The sequence below is a fragment of the Lithobates pipiens genome, unplaced genomic scaffold, assembly GCF_037356315.1.
Source record: "Lithobates pipiens isolate NorthernLeopardFrog02 unplaced genomic scaffold, aLitPip1_a1.2 Scaffold_19, whole genome shotgun sequence".
Lineage (NCBI taxonomy): Eukaryota > Metazoa > Chordata > Amphibia > Anura > Ranidae > Lithobates > Lithobates pipiens.
Window position 1 is genome coordinate 464952705 of NW_027507764.1, and position 21312 is coordinate 464974016.

The window sequence follows — 21312 nt, forward strand, 5'->3', positions numbered from 1 at the left end:
GAGACGGTTGAAGTGATGCTATGGACCTATGTCCAATAATGCGAAATGGAAGGGCTTAATATGCAGGAGGCTGCCTTTGTCATTTACAGTGCCAGCAGAGTTTTAGGATTCTCAGGGCAGCACTAGGATTTTCACATGACCCCCCACCAAAAGAAACAATGGCGGATCTGCAGGGCAGTGCCATAATGTACTGCCCAATGTTTGTTGCTCTATTAGTCACCATTGCTTCCATAACTATTTAATTAAAATAAAATCTGCCAATAAAATAGAATTTTTTATATTTTTTCAACGAAAACTATGATTAAAATGGTCTCCTTTTCATGAAACATACATTTTGAAGAAATACAGAGAGAAACTTTTTTTACTTTTAATTTTATAACTTTACCCTGGAGGACAAAATGTTTGAAGTGTAATGGGCTATGTCAAATAAAATTGCAAGTGTTTATTTGGTCTAATCAATGTGTAGAATAATCCAGGCAAGCAATTTTCTGCTGCATTTAAAATGGCCACAAATCTCGCCTTCTTTGCAATACCTTACACACTCTGACTAATCTTACTTTACAGCTGGCTCTGTGATTCTTTGCTTATTTCAAAATGTAATGCACTTTAAATTGCCATAAACAATGAATTCCAGGAGTTCACCTCTGCCGACTCTGAAAATCTCCTGAATATGTATTCCTACTCTTAGGCTACTTTCACACTGGGGCAGGCGTCGGCGGTAAAGTGGCGCTATTTTTAGTGCCGCTTTACCGTCGTTTTAGCGGCACTATTCGCCCGCTAGGAGGGCAGTTTTACCCCCTGATAGTGGCCGAAAAGGGGTTAAAACCGCAGGCAAAGCGCCACTGTAGCAGCGGTTTGGCGGCGCTTTAGGAGTGGTGTATATACCACTCCTGCAGTGTTGCAAAGATGAGGCTTGCAGGACTTTTTTTTTACCATACTGCAAGCGCACCGCTCCAGTGTGAAAGCACTCGGGCTTACAGGTCAGGTGCTATTTTTAGCGCTGTAGCGCCTGTAAAGCACCTCAGTGTGAAAGTAGCCTTATAATATATGGTCCTCCTTGGACTATATACTTTTAAAAAGAAAGCAAAAAAATAGCCCATGTTAACCAGGTTTCAGTTAACTATTTTTAAAACAGTGTATTTTGACTCTGGATTGACTATTATAGGTCACTGCATTTATACACTGTCTGAATGGCTACAATAAATAAAATCTAGTTCACTTTGAGAGATGCTTTGTTGCTCTTATTCATAAAATAAGTCACTTAAATACTCTAATATACAAGGTACCAATATGCAAGCTGATAGGAAGAAGTGCATAGAACACTCATTGTGGAACATCATAGCAAAATGTTCTAAGTACTCAAGCAAATGAAAAGTGATTTTGGAATCTATAGCTTGGAAGGTCCTCCAATTGTTTTTTTTGTTTTTTTAGAGGAGAGATATTGCAAAGGCGCTAAGATGAGCAATGGCTTTTTAGAGGCACACAAGACTAGAAAGTCAGTGACCACATGGTCTTTTAAAAAGTGCCGAATAGGCAGCACTAAACAAATCTAGAGCAGGGATATGCAATTAGTGGACCTCCAGATGTTGCAAAACTACAAATCCCATCATGCCTCTGCATTTGGTGTCATGCTTGTGGCTATCAGAGTCTTGCTATGCCTCATGGGAATTGTAGTTCTGCAACAGCTGGAGGTCCGCTAATTGCATATCCCTGATCTAGAGGATGCTCACATACCTTGAACAGTGCTGAAGGAGACATGCGACTTGGGGCACACTATATAAATATCAACCAGTTGCTGTAGTCTAAAGCTCAGTTAAACGTTGCATAACAAAAAACACCCTGGGTAACTGTATTAGGTGCGAAAGCAAATATACAGGCACCTAATGAATGCAAAATATTAATATGCAATATTTTATATTTCCCCAGGTAAAAAAAATTATAATCTTATCAACACAACAAAGCAAATAAATGAAAATTTCACTAATATTTACACCAATGGTCTCCAAACTGTGGCCCTTGGCCCATATGTGGTTGCCTCTATTCTGTCCTTCAGGCCCTACTCCATCCACAACTGACACCAGTGGTGGGGCACAATTGACACCAGTGGTGGGGCACTATTCTTCCCACTGATACCAACATTAGAGCACTATTCCTTCTACTGATACAAACAATAGAGCACCATTCCATCCACTAAAAACAATGATGGGACATTGTTTACTCTCGCAGATGCTAGGGCATTTTCTACTCCCACTGGCCACAGTCCAGCCCCCCTAAATTTGGAAAGACAGTAAACTTGTGTTTAGTAAGTTTGGAGACCCTTGCTTTACATTATTCAGTTCCCCATGGAGAAAAGTAGATGCAGTAGTCTGTGTTTCCTAGGGGTCCTGTAAAGCTAGCTGCAATGTCAGAGAAAAGTGGCCAACATGCCTCATCTCCCCCTGCATTGCCCTCACCGGTGCTTGCCTCGGACAAGTGCTGGGAGCCAGAGACAAATGCCCGCAAGGCAGACGTCTCCTTGCTAGCTGTGGTGTTGGGTGGCTGTGCACCAAGAGGGGGGGGCACCATGTTAGCTTTACAACTAGGGGGATAGGTCAAAGTACTACATGCACTTTGCCCCATGGTGGACTGAATAATGTAAAGAAGATATTGATAATTCTTCTTTAATTAAGTACAAAAACACTACACATCCCCTTTAAGACTGTTCTGTGTTCAATTTCGATTTAGTACAACCTGAATTCCTAATATTTATGCATAGACGTACATTACCGTTAGCAAAAGGAGAACTGCAAGATGTGCTCCTGGGACAAAAGGAAAATAATTACCTTGGCTCTCTGGCAGTAATTACATTGTACAAATTAGACTCCATTGTACCTCAGCAGTAGAAACCGTTATTACAGCAAAGTGATAAGGTGTAAATATTGCCACAGTACCAGAATATCACATCATGTAAGCAGAGCTCATCACCCAACCAGACACTTTTTCTTTCTAATCAAGACGTGATTATATCAAAGTCATACAATGAAAGTTATGTGTCACATTTCAGACTCCAATTTCGACTGTTTCATTTCTAATTAGCATAACAAATAATGCTAATCTGTACCAACTTAGATACTTTCTTCCCTCTCTATCACAGTGGTGGACACCTCCTTTGTGGCAGCACCCTTTGTCTCAGATTTGAATAGGTCTGTATATCAAGGTTGGAAATTAGTAGGTGGGAGTGGGATATTAATGGGATCATGGGAGCCGTGCTCCCATCTGTTACAGTACCAATGGATTCTTATTTGTTACAGTACTATTCCCATCTGTTATAGTACTAGTATGCACTGTCTCACTCCCCGATTAGTAGGGGGTAGGTCCTCGGGCCTGCCTTAAAAGTCTTGGGGGGAGAGCATGTGGCCTTCTCGTCAGGTTCTGACCTTTCCATAGGGTCTTCCATTGGGGGAGCCTCACCTAGTACTTGGGGTTGGATTGTTTTTCAGCAGGCCACCCAAAGAAAGGGGTCCGTCTGTTTTCAGCCAAGTGGACCAGTGAGTAGCCCAGTCCCTGTCAGGAGCTTTGCACCCTGGGGGATCAGGGCAAGGGTCCTTCCTCTTCAGAGGATGACCACGTGTACACGCTTTGCACACATTTTATTTGCACTGGGTGTTACCTTTTTTTGTTTGAGCGTTTCACTACACAATGGGACTTTAACCTCTCCGGCAGTAATCCCGAATGTGGCTCGGGGTTAAATTTCAGTATCATCAGCGGTAACCCTGAGTCACACTCGGGATTACATTGCAGAATTCTGGTGCAGTATAGTTAGCTTATCACCAGGATCCTGCGATGTCCCCCTGCTGCGTCTTCGGGCTGTATCCTCCGCCCGATGCCATGTGTGCTGTGCTCCGTTCCCTGCAAGTGTTGCAATGCATAGGGGCGGAGCCAGGCGGCAAATTCAAAAAGTACACAAAACATAACATATACAGTACACTATAATCTGTAAGATTACATTACTGTATCAAATTATTTCACATCCCTTTTGTCCCTAGTGCTTTCTCCAGTGCTCTGCATGTAGTTTTATATTACACATACTGCTCTTTCTGCCTAGAAACTTGAGATTATCCACAGCAACCAAAGAGTGTCCCTTTACGTCAAAAGTGGTTTTAGTCTAGCTAGAAAACAGCCACAGTAAATGAGAACACTTGCAGAATTGAGCGATAGTAAATCGTGAGGAAATTCTTTTTATTTTTATATTTTTTTATAATTATCTATAGTTATATTTTAATTTATGATTTGTTTTTAAAACTTTATCACACCCGGGATATCTACTAGACTCTTGTTTGGACAGATTTAAGTGTGTTATTACTAAGAATTACAGGCCTACAATATAACGCACCAAATTTCTATGCAAAACAATGTGATGCAAAAATCTGACAATCATATTACCAGGGTGGTTAAAGAAGAAAAAAACTAGTGGATTCATATTTGTTAAAGTACTAGCCATTCCCATCTGTTATAGTACTGGTGTATTTCTATTTGTTACAGTACTAGCCATTCCCATCTGTTATAGTACTGCTGTATTTCTATTTGTTACAGTACTAGCCATTCCCATCTGTTATAGTACTGGTGTATTTCTATTTGTTACAGTACTAGCCATTCCCATCTGTTATAGTACTGGTGTATCCCTATTTGTTACAGTACTAGCCATTCCCATCTGTTATAGTACTGGTGTATTTCTATTTGTTACAGTACTAGCCATTCCCATCTGTTATAGTACTGGTGTATCCCTATTTGTTACAGTACTAGCCATTCCCATCTGTTATAGTACTGTTGTATTTCTATTTGTTACAGTACTAGCCATTCCCATCTGTTATAGTACTGGTGTATTTCTATTTGTTACAGTACTAGCCATTCCCATCTGTTATAGTACTGCTGTATTTCTATTTGTTACAGTACTAGCCATTCCCATCTGTTATAGTACTGGTGTATTTCTATTTGTTACAGTACTAGCCATTCTCATCTGTTATAGTACTGGTGTATTTCTATTTGTTACAGTACTAGCCATTCTCATCTGTTATAGTACTGGTGTATTTCTATTTGTTACAGTACTAGCCATTCCCATCTGTTATAGTACTGGTGCATTTCTATTTGTTACAGTACTAGCCATTCCCATCTGTTATAGTACTGCTGTATTTATATTTGTTACAGTACTAGCCATTCCTATCTGTTAGGCCCCTTTCACACTAACGTCCCGTTCAGGCCCGCCTGTCAGTTTTTCAGGCGGACCTGAACGGGTGCTCCATAGAGCTCTATGGAGCGTCGGATGTCAGCGGTGACATGTCCGCTGACATCCGACCCGCTCCGATCCGAAAAAGTGTGACGGAGGAAAAAGCTATTTTTCCATCCGTCTGCGGATCGGATCGGATGACGACGGGCACTGCGGTCCGTCGTCATCCGATCTCCCATAGGGGAGAGCGGCGCTGTGACAGGTCCGTCCCTGCGCAGTGTGCGGAGACAGACCTGTCATCTTCTGCTCAGCGGGGATCGGCGGAGTGATCCCCGCTGAGCAAACGGACATCCACGGGGCGGATCAGAACTGATCCGCCCCGTGTGAAAGGACCCTTATAGTACTGGTGTATTTCTATTTGTTACAGTACTAGCCATTCCCATCTGTTATAGTACTGCTGTATTTCTATTTGTTACAGTACTAGCCATTCCCATCTGTTATAGTACTGGTGTATTTCTATTTGTTACAGTACTAGCCATTCTCATCTGTTATAGTACTGGTGTATTTCTATTTGTTACAGTACTAGCCATTCCCATCTGTTATAGTACTGGTGCATTTCTATTTGTTACAGTACTAGCCATTCCCATCTGTTATAGTACTGCTGTATTTATATTTGTTACAGTACTAGCCATTCCTATCTGTTATAGTACTGGTGTATTTCTATTTGTTACAGTACTAGCCATTCCCATCTGTTATAGTACTGCTGTATTTCTATTTGTTACAGTACTAGCCATTCCCATCTGTTATAGTACTGGTGTATTTCTATTTGTTACAGTACTAGCCATTCTCATCTGTTATAGTACTGGTGTATTTCTATTTGTTACAGTACTAGCCATTCCCATCTGTTATAGTACTGGTGCATTTCTATTTGTTACAGTACTAGCCATTCCCATCTGTTATAGTACTGCTGTATTTATATTTGTTACAGTACTAGCCATTCCTATCTGTTATAGTACTGGTGTATCCCTATTTGTTACAGTACTAGCTATTCTCATCTGTTATAGTACTGGTGTATTTCTATTTGTTACAGTACTAGCCATTCCCATCTGTACAGTACTAGCTGGGAGAGGGGGAGCATTCAATTTTACATTTCCGCTCTCTCTTACAAAGGTAAAATTTAAGATACCAATATATATTAAAGTTGAACTAAAAAGGGGATTTTTAAATGTTTTATTATAGATAGAGTGGAGAGGGGTTAGAACAATTGTCAGGATTGAACTGCTGTCTGTGCCCCTGGTAGTGGTACACCCTCTATATTTGTTATGTTTACCTTCATCACCAAAAGTGAAAGAAAATCCCAAATTTTGTGTTATCCCCAGAACAGCGGTAGAGGGGAAATTTTCCAATGTGGACTCTAATTTCAGTGACCCTGGTGACAACCAGGGATTGTCCTCACTTTGGCGGTATTGCTTCCCACTTCCCGTTTTGGCATTGGGACAGAAAGTTAAGGAAAATCGCCCCATGTGGACATAGATGGAAAAAAAAAAAAAAAAGCCTGCCTGACTCCAAAATAATAATAATAAAAAAAATTTATTAAACCTTTAGTGGTGAGCATATATTTACATTTAGTTTAACTGCTGAATCTTACCATCAGCACCTCTGTAATCAATAAGGAGCAATTAAAAAAAAAATGAATATCTCAGAAGAAAAAAAAACAAAACACATCGACAGAGGGGCTACTGAGCTTTCAGCGTACGCACAAGCAACGAGGCTGTCATCTGATCCTACTATTATGGCAACATTTTATAATCTCTATAGAAGCATTTAAGCTGATTGTGGCTCTCCAGACAAGAGACATATGGAAACTAGAAAAAAAAAAGCACAGCAGCTAGAAAGCGAAAATTGCTACAAACCAAGCTAGGCTCCTTTTACCTGTATACTGAAGATGCATGCAATTCGTATTGCACAGCGAATACCCTCCAAACAGAGAGAAGCCACTTCTGTATCGTCACAGTCTTGTAAACCCACACTGAACGCTGCTAGAAATGGAGTCCACGCCAACTGCAGAGAAAGTGAACAAAATTATTAATGCCACAATGTTTCTGAACATGCTTTTTTTGATATCATTGAATTTATTAATTACGCATATCAGTGTGTGTGTACATCCAGCTCAGATATGAACTATAAAGCACGCAAGTGACCTGATTTGGTTGAATTCAATTTTGAGCATTAGAGAGATTGATCTTTACAGTGGATTTATACCTAAAAAAAATATCAAAGATATTGATATCCTAATATGCCATCTAAATGGTACAAGAAAATGTTACAAAAAACGGGACTGCTATTACTTCACCTACAAAAATACTAGATATCTCACAGTGCCTAGCTTTTTATTTCACAGACTTGAAAAGGGTATTAAACCAAAAATTTGAACATGTGCTTCTCCCGGATCAGTGGTTCAGAGAGTATTAAAAGAAAATGTATACCCAACATTTCATATTTCTGATATGTGCCTGCTGTACTATGTACCTGCATGAAAAAGTATCCTGTTCCCTTTGTATTGCTTCATTTGTGAGAAATCCCTGTGTTCCTGCCTGTCCCTCTGCTTTCTATTAAAAACTGACCACATTAGGCATGAGATAACAGCATGGTCAATTTTCTAGCTGTGCTGGAAACTCAGCCTGCTCTCCTTTAATGATCAGACTTGTCCTGAAACTCCCCCCTGCACAGCCATTCGCTGGGAAAATCAGTGCGTTGCCGTTTTTCCTCCCCCAGCTCTTATGCAGCTGAGAACAGAGGGAATGTGATCACCTATAAAATTGGGGCAAAAAGATGTTTATTCGGTTTTTTTTTTTTAATGCCTATACACACGTTTTGCCTTTCATTTCTTTTTAAAACTGAATTGGTTGTTTTGCATGGTGATTATTTACAAATCACTCGAAGTCAGACAGCCAGAAAACAAGAACTTTCAGAAAAAGGACTCAACAATGGAATTCTATGTACTTTTCTTATCCAAGATCTTTAGGAAAAATAGGAATCCTACAAAGGTTCTGCACCAGACATTCAACCAAAAGGCAAAAAAGACATTGGTCAAAAGGTCTCTACCAAGAATGAGCACCGGCGTGTTCGCACAGTCCGCTTGCTGATCCTGCCAGGAAGTCAGCATGGCACTGCGCTAATCACAGGCAGTGAGACATTTCCCGATCTCTGCAGCTCCGCATTGGAACAATGTCTCACTGCCTGTGATTAGCGCAGCACCGCCTTCCTGGCAGCTCTGCGTATACGCCGGAGCTTATCCTTAGTCTCCACTAACTGCCTCTGCCTAAACATAAGTCTTTTTTGGTCAGAGACCACAATACTAGTCAAATGACTGGCTCAGTAACTTGCTTCCTTCCCCCTCCCAGTAAATGTAAATTCTTCAGTGCTTAAATTATCCTTAAGATAATTTAAATGTGTGTGCATTAATGCATGAAATTTGCTTAATAATGCTTACCTTAACAAAATAATAAAATAAAGAATGTCTTAGGGGCCAACACCTCACTTGAGCTATTTATACAGACTAATAAGTATCCCTTATAAATGTGTGGTAACAGATAATACTTTAGTAATTATATGATAGGGCTATGCAATGAGCCACGATAATGTGCAAAATGTACACACTCCTAGCAACTAGGTAACCTCCAATCATAACTGAACACTAAAAAGGTGATTTAGAGTAGTTGCTATGGTTACTGCATTTTGCACACTGTTCTAATCAATGTCTCACCTTGAACATTGGTCTGACATGCTCCAAATGAGTGGCACTTGTGAATGGAGCCTGGACATGACTCACTGCTTCCATTAAAGCCTTTGCGGTCTTTGCCATTTGCTCCATTTCCAAATTATACAGCAATCTTCTCTGCTTCTCACTGGCCACACCTGAAGGAGTTATCACAACGGAAAAATAAACACAGCTTTTTAAATTTAAGGACTAATGGTCCAACCACATTCACGGCTTTTATTTTTTAGCGAAGCAACCCAAAATAAACATTTATATACGGCTACCAAACCTGCCCAAAACTTATAGCAAATTCTCAGCATTTTTTTCAAGCACTGAGAATGGGAAAGATGTTAAGCTGCAGGTTGGCTCTGAATAGCAGTATAAACCTCACATAAATACAGTGTAATAAACGAATGCGTGTGAACTACAAGGATGCTTGAACAGAGTACACATGTATTTTTATTATGTAGGATTTATATAGTGCCAACAGTTTACGCCGCACTTTACAATAAAAAAGGTAGACAATACGGTTACAATACAATAAAATACAAGAAGATTAAGAGTGTCCTGCCCAGAAGAGCTTACAATTTAATAGGGTGGGGCAGGTGGTACAAAAGGTTATAACTGTGGGGAGATAAGCTGATGGAACTGATAAAAGATTAGTTGGAGGCGTGATAGACTTCCCTGAAGAGGTGAGTTTTCAGGGATCGCCTGAAGGCAGCCAGAGTAGGAGATAGCCAGGCTGATTGCGGTAGAGAGTTCCAGAGGATGGGAGAGGCTCTGGTTAAATCCTGGAGACAAGCATGGGAAGAGGAGACAAGGGAGCTTGAAAGCAGGGGGTCTTGAGAGGAGCGGAGAGGACGGTTTGGGTAATATTTGGAGACAAGATTGGCGATGTAGCTCTGGGGAGAGTTGTGAATGGCTTTGTATGTTGTGGTTAGTATTTTTAATTTATGTATTCATGTCCAATTAATTGACTGGAGTTTAACTATGAGGGTTTTTGCAGTTCCAAACCTATAAACAACTGCAAATCCCCAAACGTACCATAGATAAAAGATCAAATGCACAGATCAATTTTCATATGACATGCATATACAACAGACTGTGTCTAGGCTAGGCCCATCTAGGCTACTACGAACAGTGCAACCTATAGTTTTACTAAACCCACAAAATAAAATCAGCCTGTATATGCAGTAAAGCATGCTTGTTTTTCTCACTGTGGAACCTAAGGGGTTAATCCCCTGCATTTTGTAAAAAGGCTGTTTGATCCTGTCTTCTCTGGTCCTCCTCTTCTTCCACAATCCCCAAACCATCTCCTGATATAACAGAGCATTAGGGGACAACCTGCACATGCTCAGTTTGGTGTTTATTGCTAGAGTTTTTTTTTCTTAGGAGAGTGCATGTGATCAGCACAGAGCCAATCAGCACTGTCCAGACAGAGTCAGTCCTACAAACTTTAACCAGACACTGATAGAAGTCACAAGATTGCTCTAAATGCTGATGCAAAAAGGTATTTAGCAGAATATTTTTTTGAAACTATTGCATTTCCATGTTCTGCGTACTGTGGGAGAACAGATATTAAACCCAGGGCCCTGCATTCGCTATAACACTTTAATCTACAAACTTTTTAGCCCTCTCAATCAAGGTCCCGACAGTCTACACAATCATTTTGTCTCTAGATACCAGACTGCTACACTGGAATAATTTACATTGTGCAATTAGATCTGGTGTGTATGCATATATTAACATTTTTAATATCCTAACAGATGTTACAATTTAAATATAGATGTCTTAACAGACATTACAATTTAAATCTCAAGAGCCTTAGGCTGAATTCACACTTTAGAATCGCGGGCATATTTGCGGCAAATCTGCCCACGATTTGAAAGCGCTGATGTGTGAATGGTAAATCTCGGTGCTCGCATCCGAGATGCCATTTATTTGAAGGACACCCTTATATCGCGGCGCGGGTCTGCTGTGATTTTCACGCAACAATTGCGGCAACAAGCATCACAGGAAGCAAGTTGCTCAAAAGTAGCACCTGAACTTTTTTTGGGTGACATGCTTCCCGCAATGAGTGTTGCCGCGATTGCAGCGTGATTTATCGCACGCAGACTCGCGCCACGATTTGAGGTGTCATTTCAATAAATGGCATCTCAAATGCAAGTCCCACGATTTTCCATTCACACATCAATACTTTCAAATCATGGGCAGATTGGCAGCAAATATGCCCACGATTCAAAACGCTGAAGTGTGAATGCAGCCTAAGGGAAGGATTAATTTTAATGCGTTATTTACTCACTTGGCTTGGATGATTTAGTAGTGATTGCATGCTCTTTTGTTTCTTTCATTGAGATTTTTTTTCCAGCAATTTCATTGTAGATAGCAGACAGGTACTCTTCAGGTAGATCTTTGCTGTCATTAATACCTCGATTCATTTTGATGTACTGTTCTTTTGTCATTTTGTTCTTCACCTGAGTTACACAGGAAAAAAAAAAGCCAGTTTATGATGACTTTGAGTTTGTATGTTTTATGGTCTGGTAACTGGAAAAAAGGCATCAGTAATAAATACTGGTGTATTATAATAATATCAATAAAAATTTAGGCACAGTACTTTTCCCCATTTTGACTTTCCCCCAATCCGGAGTGTTACAGTCTTAAATTAAAAAGGATTTAATTGGGATCTTAGGCCATTGACAATCAATATTGTTGAAGTAAGAAAACTAATGATGTACATGTAGCGCCGGCTCCTGAAGAGCATGCGCTATGTGTTTTTTCTCCATTTGGAATTCCTAAAGCCATAGTTGGGTTTTAGGGTTAATTATACAAAATTATGGTTTCAGTACCAGTCTAGCTGGATTGCACTGGGTTCTGCTTGGCCACAGGTGTCACTGTCACCACTGGCAAGTGTGAGAATGCAGTCTAGTTGGGCGTATTGAGTGCCATTGTTTCTCAGAGCCAGCCCAGAGGGAGTGTCATCTTGCTGTGCATACTGGGAGAGGGTACTTAAGGTGCAGAGATCACATGCTTCTGGATTCCGGTCCAGAAGAGCTTTCTGTCTGTTTGGTCCTGGTCCTCCTGACCAGCCCCCATGGCTCTCATGGCCTGGGGTGCGGATTCATCCAATTTCTAGTCTCGGGGCTGGCTAGCTCGAGGCAAAGTAACTGGGAGGAGGATTTAAAGGTGGTCCGGTGCCGTCTCATCTATGGAGAGGCCCAGCAACTGGAGAAGCAACCAAGGGAGGACTCTTCGGGAGAAGGCCACGCATAAGGCTGGCTTCTCAGAAGGAGCCTAGAGGCTCAGTGAATCTACACTCATACGGTATCGCCGGACTGGCTGCAAGATACTGGTAACGTATGATAGCTCTCTAAATTTATCTACGTCCCTCAGTTACATTCAAGTCTGTGGCAGAGACTTTTTTTTCAAGTGTTCTACATCCAAGTCTGTGGCAGAGACTTTACTTAAACACTATCGGCTGCTAGGCCTAGCGAGAGGAGGTCTATCCGGTAGCTGTGAGAATCCAGTTGTGAACGGTAATTCTCTGGATTTCTATAGTGAGAGACTTCCTATCTATTGCAGTTCCAAAAGTACCTGAAACTTCCTACCTAACCCTCCACCCTTCTTTGAGAGACTGTTTTGCCTACCTGTTTTTTTCAAATAAATATCCCAAAAAGTGGATCCAGTGTCAGTTTCTGCAATTCTTTGGGCCATCTACCTCGGGAAACCCCTAGATGCACACAAGGTCAAGAAGGTAACGGTAAGCCCAATAAAACCAGCCGCTCCTTCGGGGGTCAGTGCTACATACATATTAGCTAAACTGATTTTTATTGCATTCATAAACATTCCCCTGCTGTGAAACCCTCAAAAATTTCTGGTGCAAGCAACTGCTTATAGAAGTCATAACTAGTTTATGGGAGTTTTCTTCTGTGCAATTAAAGGGTCACATTATCTCAAAATAAACCTGTTTCTGGAAGGCCCAATGCTTGTTGCAACTATCCAATAAAGTTTTGGAAAAGCACTGCTGGGGACAGGTTAGAAAAAAACCCACACCTTTGTTAAAAGCTACTAATACCTAATAGAATAAGGTACAAGCACAATGGTACCGGGAGAATTCTGCCCACCAAAAGGGCAGTGATGGAACCAAGAGGCCAATTGTAAAAATGAAGGAGTCATAGAAACTCGCAGCTAAAATAGGGGAAAGAGCTCTATAGGAAAATTATAACCCAGACCCTCTACAATGCTGGGCTATATGGAAAAGTAGCAAGAAGAAAGCAAATGTTAAAATAAAACAAATTACCGTATTTATCGGCATATAACACGCACCCCACGTTTAGGAGGGAATTTTAAGAAAAAAAACCTTAAGGAAATAAACTTACATTTAAATGCCCATCAATGCAGCCTTGTCAGTGTCACTTCATGTTTAAATATAGTGCCACCGAGATACACAGAGCCGGTCCTGGGTATCTCAGCTCCTCTCGTAGTCCCGCCCTATGATGGACAGAACACAGGTCCAATGGCGGGACTGTGAACGGAGTCACGCCCACGCCCAGTCCCTGTGTTATGTCCATCATAGGGCGGGACTGGGCCTGACTGTGAGCGGAGCCGAGCCTAGCTAAGTACACTCGGCTATGTGTTTATATTGGCGGCGCTCGCTCCTCCGCTCACAATCCGCAGGGGGGTGGGGTTGGGATCAGCGTATAACATGCACCCCCGATTTCCCCGATTTTAAAGGTGGAAAAAGTGCGTGTTATATGCCGATAAATATGGAAAATATTTTTTGAAGTTCGCCAAAAGGAATGTTGAAGACAGAGCAATTAAGTGAAAAAAGGTTCCCTATTCTAAGAAGACTAAAATGGAATTTGGCCTAAGCACAAAACACTATGGAAGTTGATTTACTAAAACTGTAGTGTGCAAAATCTGGTGCAACTCTGTACAGAAACCAAACCGGAACAAACTAAAGTTAGAAGCCGATTGGCTACCATTCACAGCCACGCCAGGTTTTGCACTCTCCAGTTTTAGTAAATCAACCCCAATGTGTGAGAGAAAGCAAAAGGATACTTAACAACTACAACTCTACAGTGAAGCACAGGTACGGTAGCATCATGTTAAAGTGGAACTTCAGTCATTTTTTTAACTTTCCATCTATTAAATCTTCTGCCCTTGATGTTTTAACTTTGGATAATAAAACATTTTTCTGACAGTAAATACCTTATACAGCCCATTTCCTGTTTGTTCCTTTTCTGTTAAAAAGCCTAGGCTTATGATATCATGCACAGCTCTCTCTCTCGTGGGTTTGCCAGAAAGGGAGGGAGTGAGTCTTAAGAGGGCCAATGAGAGCTGCAGAGCTGAACGTGTGTGTCTGTGTAAATCCAGGAAGTGAACAGGCAGCAGCTTCAACTAAGTTAAAATGGCTGTAGCCAGACTCAGTGGAGGGAAATTTCTGCAGCATATTTGGCAAGTACAGAATCACAGTATATATAAAATAATAAGCAAAGTGGTTGGAGGGAAGCTTCAGAATGGCAAAGATGTTTTTATTACAAATTATGTGGGCAGATTGCAGTTCCTCTTTAAGGAGACACATTAATCAGAAAACGCTGAGGAAATGGCAAGATGGATGGAGTGAAATTCTGCAATAAGAGGAAAGCTTGTTTCAGCTCAACTAAAATTAGGCAAGATGTTCAAAATTTCTGTCGGATATTGATCCTAAATACAGAGGAAACGCTATTTTTTTTTTTTTGGAAGAATATAAATGGTTTAAAACTGCCTCAAACCCTAGATCCAGGGCAGGGTTTCCATAATGTCAGCCTATAGGCCTTTAATTCTTAAGCACCCAAAGGGACGCCCCTCTGCGAGGATCTCATCTTTTACACAAAACATTTTTAGGTTATATTGGTCGTAAACTTTCTTATAAATATTGTGACAATGTATAAATAAGTGAATATGATGACTTGAATTCTAATGATAATGTATTTTTGATAACAATGGGAAAAGCTGCCTTTTTGCATCTGCTGCCTCAGAGCACAGGTCTACCATGGCTAACTGTAAAGCAACCCTACCTAGACCCTAATCTAGATGAAGAATCTGAAACCAGACAATGCTGCTCACCATGGTCCTTGTTCACACTGACATGACCCGAGTTAGAGAAATTTAAAAGAATGGCGGAAAAATATCAGGCATTCAAAAATAAATCTCAAGCCCCAATTTTGAGTTCAAGTTTTAACACTACAAAATGCGAACAGGTTTAAGGATAAAGACTACTTATACAAAAACATTGTGGGGAAGATTTACTAAAACTGGTGAACTCCGAATCCTGGTACAGCTGACCACGGTAGCCAATCAGCTTTTAAAGAGGAAGTAAACCCTTATGGGTTTACTTCCTCTTTGTTTCCCTGCAAAGGTAAAGCATAATGGGCTACTATGCATTGCATAGTAGTCCATTATGTGTCACTTACCTGACACAGGAGCCAGCAATGTCACTGCTGTCCCCTCTTCCACGGAGCATCCATCATCTTTCCGGGTATCGTGACTCCGGAGCTGTGATTGGCCGGAGCCGCGATGACATCACTCCCGTGCATGCGCACGGGAGGCACCACTAACGGCATATCACCGTTAGCAGCGGCATGCTCAGTGTGCCTGCGCGTCGCTGTCTACAGCGCATGCGCCATAGACAGCGGTGCCTGCAGATTTCTCCTAAACCGTGTAGGTTTAGGAGATATTTCTTGGACCTACAGGTAAGCATTAATCTAGGCTTACCCGTAGGTCAAAGTGGTCTGTTAAGGTTTACAACCACTTTAGCTTGTTCAATTAAGCTTTGGCAATAAAACCTGGAAGCTGATTGGTTACTATGCACAGCTGTACCAAATTCTACACTCTCCAGCTTTAGTAAATAGCCCTGTAAATGTATACTTTTAAGAGCTTTTTAATAGATTAACACACAAATGAAGGTTACTATACACGTCCTGTCCACCAACTGTACTGAAGATTACAGTCAACTGAGAAAACCAGTTCTAATTTTGCACTTTATATCTTTTATAATCCATTATCTGCATCAAAATTCACTTAAAATGCAGTTTGCTACAAATCTGGCAACCAGCAATGCAGGGGGTAGAATTCTTGGTCATGTGGTATGATCAACAAGTGCCTCTGTATCAAATCCCTTTACTGGCTGCAACATGGGACTCTTAGTCTATTTCCCACTTTGATCAGCTGCCAGGCTGCATATAGCGATATACAGGCATGTTCCAATGATGAGCGGAGGAAAAACAGACATTTAGTCAGCCCATTAGAATTGTGTGGCCCGGTAGTCTGGCTTGACTGCATCCCAACGAGCCGCTAATGAAGAAAGCAAAAATTGACAAGGGAACACTGTTCATGAAACCGCCAGTACTTTTCTGGACATCGTGCACATGCGTTATTTTCACTTGTTTAGCCCATGAGGTGGTAAACAGAGAATATGGATGTTCTTGAGTTCATACAAACACAACTGGAAATTTACTTAGATGGATGCAATAGTAAATTACAGCTGTCAGAAAAGGTTTATGCTCAGTGTAAAAGCGCCAGCAAAAAAATACATAAAAAGGATTTATTTTTTCCCAATTTAATCTTACCTACTACAATTGCCACTATATACAATAAATGTATTACAATACATGTAAAATGAGCTACATACATTTCATAAACGGCATATGAAGGAAGAATACTGTTACTGAGAATAAAACTAATTTTTAAGCATATTTCTGTTTGCACATTTATTGATCTTAATACGTACTCCTTACAAGTCAGACCTAAGATACAATGATTGCACTCTGTTCTCTGACTGCTTATGTCACACTAACAATTTATATTATATGGGTTTCAACATACCTGAGGGCTATGTAGATCTGTCGTCAACATGATAATTGAGTAGGCCAAAACATAAGCAGTGTCTGCACTGGCAAACAAAGTTTGTCTGAAAAATAAAAAAATAACAGCTTAACATAACTGAGTGAATTTGTTAAAAGTGTTAGGTCAGAGCTTGAAAAATTTGCTTTAAGTTTTTTCTGACTAGCAATGCTTTCTTTTCGGCGATGTAAGTGGCAGATCTTGGATTTTCACATGAAGGGGAATGGAACTGGGCTTGCTGCTGGGTGATACGGCTTTCTCATTGGGTGGTCTTTGGGGATGCATGCCCCTTTGAATTGTTTGGGCTGGAGTTTTTGGGGTGCTGTGAGGGCTGGACTCTGCTCCCCTCCCTGCTAGGATACCCCTTCTGAACCCCCATGACACCACAGAGCATGCCTGAAACCCCCCCCCCCCCCAACCACAGGACACACCTCTGCACCAAGATAAAAAATAATAACACTCAATAGTGCAAATAGAGAGTGGGTGATGATGACCCATAGAAAGACCGTAATTTCTCAGTGGATTTCATCACCTGTCCTGCGGAGCTCCTGCAGCATCCACTAAGCCAGCCTTCAAAATCTCCACTCGTCTGCTCGCATTTGGGGAGTCAAAATATACTGAGGGCAAGTGTGGAGCTGTAGGAGGGCAGGCAGGGTTGAACAGGAGCCTCATCTCCTCCCCTCAGCTTGCACTTCAAACTAAAACCCTTCTCCTTCACTCATTGACCAGCTCACACGCCCATCACCAGTGGCGCACATGGGTCAGGGCAGCCGGGGGTATGGCCTCTTGCAATCTCAGGTTCAGTGGTAGCGGGTGTGTTTGGAGCGGGATGGGATTAGGGGTTGGGTGGGCAAACTGGTGACAAGTAACCCTTAAGGCCTGGCTTGTAGCTCGGGCCCTAAAATTTTGAGCCCTGCACCATGCCCTCTGCTTTACAGTACAGCATCCAGAGGCTCTCAAATCGGCTTCCTGATCTCCTGCTCCTGAGGCTTGCCAGTGAACAAGGACTACCAATATGCCTGATTCTGCTCATCCTTGTGAGTGCATTTTAACTCTCTGCTTACCAATTGTTTTTAATAAATTGATACAATTAGATGGCAGCACCTACTGTTTGTCTGTCACTCCTCTGCACCCCCTAACACCACAAGATACTCCTACACATGTACTGACACCACAGGAAAACCCCCTCCTCTGTGACACCACAGATTACTGCTCTGCACCCCCTAACACCTCAGAACACCCCCCTCTGTGACACAAGAACCCTGACACCACAGGGTATGTGCCTCAACATGATACCACATGATACACCTTCTACCCCTGATATAATCTCCCATACCCCAATCTTTGATATGCCTCTTGTGCACACACTTTCTGATAATATCGGTAGCTGGTAGCGTGCTTACACACAAAGAAAAGTTGTTATCATGTGACCAGACAGTGATAGAGGTTTCTGGCCTGTGCAGGGAAGAGAAGTGCTGTGTGTTCGGCACCCTCTGGTGGCAGGAGGTGTGAGGGCATCAGAACCGGAGCTATCCACTAAGGCAGTGGGAGTTGCTCATGCTTAGTGCACGATTTCTGGTCGCCAGGGGGACCTGATAATTGTCGAGCCCTGTTTTAGTGTAAAGCCAGCCTAAGGGTGCTGCCAAAGACAAGATTCCAGCCTTGCCTAAATGTAGTAAGGGACCTGTTTCTACTATGGAGACATCTGTTTGCCCATGTTTCCAAAAGTGTGTGTATAAATAAAAGATCAAATTACTGGGGCACCCTTAGTTTAGTGCCATTTTAATTTTATAAATCTCAAAGAGACCCGATACTTTGAGGGAAACTTTTTTCATAGAAAGCGAAAATGCAGAGCATTCATAGACATATGAATAGAGATGACTTTAGAGAATGAAGGATACACATACTTACACATACATCTCTTCAGACCACATAAAAATGCACAACACAGTCTGATGTAGCCTCTCAACCTTTTCAACACAGAGAAACTCTTGAAATCATTTTCTAGTCTCAGGGAACCCCTCCTAAAAATTACTATACTTACAACCCTTATGGATAGCTTAAAGGATCAATGGTGTCAGTGGAAACGTATGCAAGTCATAAATTGTACAAGGAGCCACTAGCAACCTCTGGAGGAGTCCTAGTTGAGAAACCCTGCTCTAATAAGTAGATTACATTCTACCAACAGAGAATCATTAACGAGTAACACAATCAAAACTAAATTCTAGGAAATATTTCACGGAGAACCCTCCATTCATGTTTCCAGTAGCCAAACGCAGTGAGGTTCCCCCTGAAGTCTACCTTTCATCCATGTGTCTATGAAGGCATTAGTTGTGCCGCAAAGAAGTCACTCTTGCTTTCAAGATCACATATGCAAACCTCATATTTCTAAACACAGAGAAGTTAACATAGTTTCATCTAGCCATATCTCATGCTAGGAAACAAAGAGTTATGAATGAAGCTATATCAAGTATGCAAATATGTAATACACACCCTTGATTACACTCTAAATATCGAGCCGCAAACTTCTCCATCAAACGGTCAATTTTCTGAGCTTCACCAGGAAGACGGAATCCTTCCAGGAACATTCGGAGGGCAGACACAAAGTCTTTTCCTAAAAAGTCATGTTGATCGACATATGCATACATCACTTCTTTATTAAATCTATCATTATCTCCTAGGAATTCTCCAACCTGAGTCTGTAAAAAATAAAAAAATAAAATAAAAATAAAAACACAACCAAAACACAGGGTTTTTTGTTAATGACCAGATTACAGCTGAAAATTAAAAACTGTAAAACTACTGTTTTCATGCTGTTTGTGTCCCTGTTGGGGATATTTTCCTTCACTTTATATTTAGTAACCGGAATATATAAAACAAAAAAAAAAATCTTTTGTGGGAGGGGTTATAATGTCTGTCCAGTGTTATCTGTTCACTTTTGGTGAACAAAAGAAGTGAGCCAATCTCCACTAATGGGGCACAGACTGCAATAACTTGGCACTTTTTCCACTTTGTTCAAAAGTAACTAGAATTTTTTTTTGGCTATAGATGGAAAGATCACCGGCACAGAGTCCTGTGATATTTGGAATGCTTTATTCATCACAGGGTAAAATCTCCATACATGCTTACATGTTTCAGCATAACAGGGCCTTAAGATTAAAATTAATCAAAGATTGATTAAGGCCCTGTAGGGCTGAAAACGTGTAAGCGTGGAACCCATGTGTTGAATAAAGCATTTCAAACATTTGCGGGATTGGATGCTGGTGTTCGTTCCTACATTTTATTTTTATGAAGATTTTAGCATCATTTGAAAAATTGTTATAAAACCTGGCATCCCAGGAGAATGAAAGGAAGCTTTTTATATACAAAATTGCTACAGATGCCATTTTATACATGAATGGATACAAAAATCATCTATACATTTCAACCTTCTGCCAGCTATGATTTTCTAAAACTGATAAGAAACTCAAATGTTGCTTCTTCGTAACCATGGTAACACTGGGGTATTCTATAAAATTGCATGTGTTTTTTTATTTTCTTACCTATTACAGCTCTAATACTGACCATGTGACTGTTTTAGCAGACAGATGATCCCACATAAAGCAGAGCTCCAGTCATTTTTGTGTTTATTACAAGTCAGCAGCTACAAAAAGTGTAACTGATGAATTTTAATAAAAACACACTCACCTGTCCCAGGATCCAGCGATGTGCACCCGACTGTTACAGCTTGAGACTGGAATGCATATCATTATCCAAAAAGAACAAGAAAGAATAATGCAGTGAAGAGTCCTACATTTCCTGCAGTGTATGCAACTTTCTTGGAGAGCCATTATTTTCTTATCAAAAATTGAGTTTTATCTTTTTCTGAAAACTGACAATTTTTATTGATTTTCAAAAACTTTCCAACATAAAATATAAGAAAAAACGCATTGTTGTAGAGAGATTATATCTGGCAGGTAGTCAACATACATTTTGGTCAGTGGTAAAATTCGGTAAAGACATGCAAAGCTTACATCCAATGGCAATATGTGGCATGGTCAGATTAGTACTATAACAAAGACTAGCCTGCAGAAGTGCGTGTGAACATATGAAAGAAGTAGGGTATAAAAAAAAGGTTAGGGAGAGTCAGAAAAGGGAGAAAGACGAGATATAGAGCAGTGAAGGAGAAAGGATAAGAAAGGACAACCACCCGCCCCAGAAGCTCTGCACCACCTGGGGGACACCAACCATAAATGCAAACGATCTCTGCAAGGTCAAGGCATACAGAATACCAGGTTGTAGGAGTCTCCAATAGAACCCACGGCTCCCACACTCAATTGTGTATATCAAGAGTATTACTTAGGGAGGCTGTCAGGTACTCCATTCTTTTAACATCTCTGGAGTTTTACTTTTAAGGTACTCCCATCATAACTCCATTGTTACGAAGTCCTGCTCTGTATATTTACTTTCTAAAGCAATTGTGGAAATT

The 21312-nt window shown here is 40.9% G+C and overlaps 1 protein-coding gene across 2 annotated transcripts in view; it reads right to left on the reverse strand.

Annotated features, from left to right (window-relative positions):
- The window catches only part of ARFGEF1 (ARF guanine nucleotide exchange factor 1), a 273924-nt gene that overhangs the window by 73715 nt on the left and 178897 nt on the right, over positions 1–21312 (reverse strand). For both annotated transcript variants that reach the window (XR_013277668.1, XM_077492840.1), the window contains exons 16-20: positions 19338–19543; positions 16827–16911; positions 11266–11437; positions 8970–9121; positions 7136–7264 (exon numbers count right to left, since the gene is read on the reverse strand). Coding sequence is in view for 1 of the 2 variants with exons in the window: in XM_077492840.1 (XP_077348966.1) it covers positions 7136–7264; positions 8970–9121; positions 11266–11437; positions 16827–16911; positions 19338–19543 (744 nt within the window). In the remaining variant the exon portion in view is untranslated. The remainder of the gene's footprint in view (positions 1–7135; positions 7265–8969; positions 9122–11265; positions 11438–16826; positions 16912–19337; positions 19544–21312) is intronic.